Below are 6,549 nucleotides of genomic sequence, written 5' to 3'. Positions count from 1 at the left end.
AAAAAAAATAAAAAGAAAAAATAATGTTCCAATACCAAACTTCATAATAAAGTTTTTTTCTGAAATACACGCACAATATTAATGATGCTAGTAGCAAGATTTAACTTAAATACACAGATAAATATTAGATAAAGTTCTCACTATAAGATTAATTAAGAAAATATCTCAATACTAACCTTCACAATAAAGTGAGATTTGTAATCTTAAATATATAGGAAGTACTTGATATAACAATAACAACAACAATACAAGAAAATCTAATAATATAAAAGTTCTTTATACTATCGACGAACATTAATTAAACTTCATTTCCCCTTTTTGATTTAGTCCAACCTATTTGCTTTCCAAAAAGCAAAACAGGTGTTGGAGCAGCATCAACATCAACAGCAACAACATTATGATTGAGTGCTAAATCCATTGGCAAACCTTCATCGTTCTTCACCACGTCAATCACAAAGGTATTGGAATTCTCATGTGTTCCATTCTTGATTTCACACAAGTTAAAAACAATTGTATCTCCGGCTTTCAAGTTTTTAGCCTGCACAAACTTGTGCCAACCCTTTGTAAAGGTGAATTTTTTACTACTTTGGCAGTAAAAAAGTTTAAACCTCCATGATTGTGTTGAGCTATCATAAAAATCAACCTCCTCGTTATGCTGGATATGAGAAAAGTACTTTATAGCATATCTCCTAGGGATCACAAATATTTTATTTCCAACATCGCTGGGAGTGAGTACTTTCTGAAAAAGTTGCTTCAATGAAGATTCACTGTTACCCTGTAAACAATATTGAAATTTTGACTTTTAACTTGAGGATTTTTCAAAAGAAAAAAATATTAACTTTTAGAGTATAGGGTTATGATCCCTAAGTAATGTTGGAATTTCATACTCCATCCATTAAATATTTTCTAATTTGTTTTTTCTACTTTTATTTGTTATTTTTGACAAATCAAAAGAGGAATACTTTTTTTTCCTATTATATCCTCAATTTATTAATATTGATTTAATATCTTTGAAAATGTAGCGACTAAATATGTTTGAAATCTTATCAGTTAATGGAGTAAAATGATAAACTTAATATTTCAATCATTTTCTTAATAAGTGGGCTAAGACAAAAATTAACAAGTAAATCTAAGTAAATGAAGTATTTTAAGGAGGCTTACATGTTGTCTATAGATACCATTATAGGTAATAAATAGCATACAAAATCCCCACACTTATGACGTATATAAGTCAAATTCTTATGAAATTAAACTTTTTGGGGATCGGCAATCAAAAAATCTGTGACTTGCAATAATAACAACAAGAACAACAACATGCATATTCAACATAACCTATATGAGGAGTGTGTACACATACCCTAGTGGGCTGACTGTTCTGTTCGTCCAGAACACCTTTCATGAGTCTTGAATCAGAAACATTATTACTTTCACCTTCCATGTTGAATTCTGAGAAAATTCAAAAAAATAATAATTAGGAACCTTAAGAAAATGTAAGAGATTGATAAGTACAAGTTAAAATATCTAAAGTATGTATAAAGTACACAAACCTAAAAAATTTGGGTGTTAATTACATCCTAATTCAAAAGTTTTTTCAAAATTATAATAACTTCAAATTTTTCGGAGTTATCTATGCGGATGTTATAAGAGAGAAGGACAAAAGAAATTTTTGTAATTTACTCAAATTGTAAGAATTTTTAGAGATTGTGTTGTTTTGAGTTGTGCAACTACATAATTTTCCTTAAGTTAATTATTCAGATACAAATACCAAAAGTAAAATAATAATACTAAAAAAAGAACAAACACATAGTTGGTCTCACTCACTCAATATTTATTATCTCATAAAATCATTTTTCTATTGATTTCAATTTTTTTTCAACAAAGAAAATTATTTTATGAATAGTACTAAGAACTATTAGATGACTGAGACCATCTGAGAGATCAATTCAACCTTTTTTCCAAATGCTACTTTTTTTTTCTTTTCAGATTTATAAATTTTATGTCTTAAAACGTTCACAAAAACAAAAAAAAGTTCATCAGATCTTCTAAGGCCCTTATTTTTACAGGTATATATATATATATAAAAAAGAGTTTTCATATAAAATTTTTGACAAGAATAATTTTTTAACATGTAAAATAAACATAAACAAAAATTCATGTAAAAAATTATCAGGAGAATACCTGATTATCTCAAGTATTAACAGTAGAGGCTAAGCAATTTTCAACAAATCACAAAATTATTTAACATCTATATGTCTTGTTATATAATTGTACCATGTAGATTGTAGTAATTATAGATATTAATTATTATATCAATAGATTATTCAATTTAGTGAAAATTCCAAATATGTACATAAATAGTTTTGACTTGAAACCTGAGCAATAATTATAAAATAACAATTCTATTATAACGCCATTTGAATACAATAAATTCAATATTTTGTAAAATACAAAATGACAATAATTAATAATTAAGACAAATTAGAAATCAAATAAGGAATCATCACTTTATTTATTAAACTGGTCAAGTAAAAGTAAATATTTAATAACAAAATTTTTAATTGATTTCAAGATAATGAAATCTCATTTGACCATAAATTTTGAAACTTAAAATTGTGTTTGGACATGCATTTAAAATGGGAAAACAAATTGTACGTGAAAGTGAATTTTTCCCAAAAACTATTTTAGACCATTTTTTGGAACTTGAATTTTTTTAAGACAATTTTAAAATCTTATCCAAACTATATGGTCAAACAAATATTTAATCATATATTTTCATATTTTGATTAATAATATATAGTCAAATTATACTAAAAGATATGAATTTAAAATTAGATCTGGTCAAATACTAGCTAAATATTAGAAAAATAAATTATATAAGGAAAAAATCTTAATCGACTTTAAAATTGTAGATATAATGGGCTTTCTCTATAATTATAAGTCATAGTTAATTTGAAACTTTTAGTTATTATAAAAAATATTTTAATTACAATCTTGTTTATTTTTTTAGAAATAAAAACATGAGAAAATCGATCAATATAGTTTGTGTTGGTAACCACATTCGTTTTAATCTTAGAAGGGAATACATGTCTCTAAATTGTGGAAATCTTTCAAGGTTATGATCTTATTAGGTTTTAATCAATTATTAATCAAATGTTTACAATTAGGGAGGCTTACGATTTAGATAAAATTGATTCAATTTGAAAACTTGAATCAATTTGGCTTTTATTTGGTTTTTACATTTTTAAAAGTTGATAATATTTTTTTTATTTTGTTAACATTATTTGAAGAAATAATCTAATCGAACTGACAAATTATATACTTATTTTTTGTAATTATATATACATAATAGGAAGGGAAAAGGGTCTGAAAAATACTTTAACTTTGGCCGAAATTGTTTTTTACGATATCAAACTTTATGGATAACCTTTTATCCACTCAACTATTTAATAGTGTATTTTTAACCCCCCCTTCCCGTACTATTTAATAGTGTATTTTAAAGGTATCTATGTGCCAACGTGAACACATTACTATTTATAATTATGCAATATTTTTTATGTCTAGGTGGGCGCATATATACCTTTAAAACACACTATTAAATAGTGCAAGGGGTAAAAGGTCCTTTCCAAAGTTTGGCATCGTACTAGCGATTTCGGTCAAACTTCAGATATATTCAGACCCTTTCACTACATAATATATTATTTTATCAATAACTTTTATGCGAAAAATGCAGCACTCTAATGAAAAAGACTAATGTATGATGTGTCGCTTCTTCAATTTGCGATGCTAGTTCATATTTACGTCGAAACACTCGATACCCATATTATATCATGATTAAATTCATATTCACGTCGAAACACTCCCAAACATAGGCGACTCTGTACCCAAGAGAAATCAAACCTGAAACCTTTTGATAAGGATGAAGAAGTAATTGATAAAAAAAAAACTTTGTTTCACGTTAACATGAATAACACATAGACATGAACTTATAAGGACAATTATGTCATTTACCTTACAAATTTAGTGTTTACCTTTTTTTTTATTGGTATACATGATTACACAATATCATACACATATTATATACATTTTATACCTGCGTCAATTATTTTTAGTTTAATTATTGAGTGAAGAGTTATTTAGGTTTATCTGTTGAGGATTCTCAAAGCGGTTAATTATTAATGAAATTTTTTGCCGACTCTCTGTAAAATACTTGTTTGTCCTAGTATTTCCAAACACATCATAAGTTAAGTCGATGATGACAAATAACCAATTATCCGCAATAGTAATATAAATTGCATCCCTCTCTTTTCTTTTTTTGCCCTATATCGCCACACCAAGGAATAGGGGGACGTAAAAAAGAAGGGGTGGATGGAGTTCATATCAACTTGTTTCGACCTAGAATAATAAAAAGGATCTAATATTAAAATTTTGAATTAATATAAAATAATATATTTCTTTTAATAACAAAAGACAAATAATTGAGTCCTCGAATTTATTATTTAAAAATATAACATTCCACTCTTTTCCAAATTCATCCATAACTTCTTTTGTTGAAAAATTTAAATTTTCATATACTTTTCCAATATTCATTTTCCTCTCTATAAATAGTTTAATTTTATTCATTTAATTGTTATACCCAATATTTTGTTATCATATTCACGCAATTCATGTGATTATTTTACTTTCTCCGTTTCTATTCACATATCAGTTTTACTATAAATAGATATTCATTAATACTTCCTCTGTCCACTTTTAATTTTCATAATTTCCTTTTTTAGAGGTAAATTATAAGAACTTTGACTGTCATTTTACGATGTATTTTTTCATCACATTGATATGCAAAAAATTACAATTTATAGTAACGTATAGTTTTTGAATATCTAAATTTTTTTGATATATCAAATTAATGTAATATAATTTAACTTTGAAAATTAGTCAAATTGACTTTTGAAAAACGCTACGTGAAAATTAAAAGTGGTCAGAGGGAGTACTTGTCGTTTTACAAAATTTAATACATAAATGATAATATTCTTTCTATTTTACCCTTGAAACTAATTAGCTTTGAAATATACATTTGACCAACATAGAAAAAATATAACTAAGTCATGTTCATTGGTCAAATTAATTAATCAAAATAAATTAATTCATGTTCATTTATTAAAACCTTGAGAAAACACTAAATAAGAGTACAATGATAACGTTATTAGTTTCTTAAGGAACTTGAAATCTAAAATGGTGACAGCTAAATAGAAACGGGGAGTACCTTTTAAACCTAAGTATATACATCCTTTCATATCTTTGTTATAAAAATATAGATATTTACCCCTTTTTCTCACTTTTTCCAAATTGATTAACAGTTTGATTTAATTTTGTGTGTATGTGTTTTTATGTTATTTTGGACAGGCAAAATTAATTTTTATGTAGGTGAAGTTGTTTCTGATTTGTGCTAAGGTATGTTTTCTTCTTTTGTTATCCTTTTTCATGTTCATTTTTTTTCATTTCTATAAACAAATTAATTAGATCTAAAAGATTTAATCTTTGAAATGTGTATTGCTTTCTACATTTATGCCACCACCAAACAAACAAAAAAAGGAAGAAAGAAAGAAGTGATTAGAGTTCTAATTTGTCATTACAAAAGAAAATCTATGATTTTTTAATAGATCTAAGTTATATACACTATCGAATTATAGATTTGTTTGCACTATATAATTATAATTTAATTTTATGTGGTTAGAACGATAAGTATTATTGCGTGGTGGTTCGATCAATTTTTTTGTATGACATGGAGTGTTTAACTTCTATATTTAGAAGATGTAAGTTGCGGAATCGAGGATATTGATATGGATGTGTAGAAATACTAGAAGTGATAAGATTAAGAATGAGGATATTCGTGGGAGAGGCATCTGTGATGGATATGGTGAGGAAAGTGAAATGGAGATAGTTTGGACATGTGAATAGGAGATGCGGAAATGTCACAATGAAGGGTAGTGAGAGGCTGAATGTAGTGGTGGGTACGCTGAGCGGGAGAGGGAAAGGTAAGCCGAGTAAGTATTGAGAAGTGTAAGTAGATAGAACAATATGACGCAATTTCAACTTATTGAGGACATGACCTTATATAGGGCGTGGAGGTCGTTGATTAGGGTAGACGGTTAATAGGTAATGGAGCCTTGTGATCTTGTTTTTAGATGGGTTTAGGTTTGGAGATGTTTGTCGTAGTATTAATCTCATTTTTGTAGTTTCTTGCTTTGATATCTATCATTATTTACTATTTATTATTACCTTCTTGTTATTATATCTTTATTAGTTGTTATGTTTTCTTCATTATCATTTTTCCTTTTCAGACGTACTTCGAAAACAACTTCTATCTCCCCGAGGTAAGGATACGATCATTAGTACTTTCTACCCTCGCCAAGCTCCTACTTTATAAGATCGTATTGAATATGTTATTATTATATTTGGTTAGAACTTGTGTTATTGAATAGTTGAGTATCAATGAGGGTGTAATAGAATTATTAAGAACCGTTCACCTTTAAATTAGAGGCTTCAGGTTAG

The 6,549-nt window shown here is 27.0% G+C and overlaps 1 protein-coding gene across 1 annotated transcript; it reads right to left on the bottom strand.

Moving 5' to 3' along the window:
• Positions 1-298: 298 nt before the first annotated feature.
• LOC107007048 (AP2/ERF and B3 domain-containing transcription factor At1g51120-like) lies at positions 299-1,438 on the bottom strand. The gene is made up of 2 exons (XM_015205519.1): positions 1,358-1,438; positions 299-775 (listed from the first exon to the last, which is right to left on the bottom strand). Exons 1-2 carry the CDS (start codon positions 1,436-1,438, stop codon positions 299-301), a joined length of 558 nt encoding a protein of 185 aa, XP_015061005.1.
• Between the last annotated feature and the right edge of the window lie 5,111 nt (positions 1,439-6,549).

Source organism: Solanum pennellii, chromosome 12 (genome assembly GCF_001406875.1).
Source record: "Solanum pennellii chromosome 12, SPENNV200".
NCBI lineage: Eukaryota > Viridiplantae > Streptophyta > Magnoliopsida > Solanales > Solanaceae > Solanum > Solanum pennellii.
This window is presented reverse-complemented; position numbering and strand designations above follow the sequence as displayed.

Excerpts from the sequence above, each read along its gene's own strand:
- LOC107007048 (XM_015205519.1), bottom strand. The coding sequence starts at position 1,438 with ATGGAAGGTGAAAGTAATAATGTTTCTGATTCAAGACTCATGAAAGGT. Across the intron at positions 776-1,357 it reads AGAACAGTCAGCCCACTAGG|GGTAACAGTGAATCTTCATT; the intron begins GTATGTGTACAC and ends TATTGTTTACAG.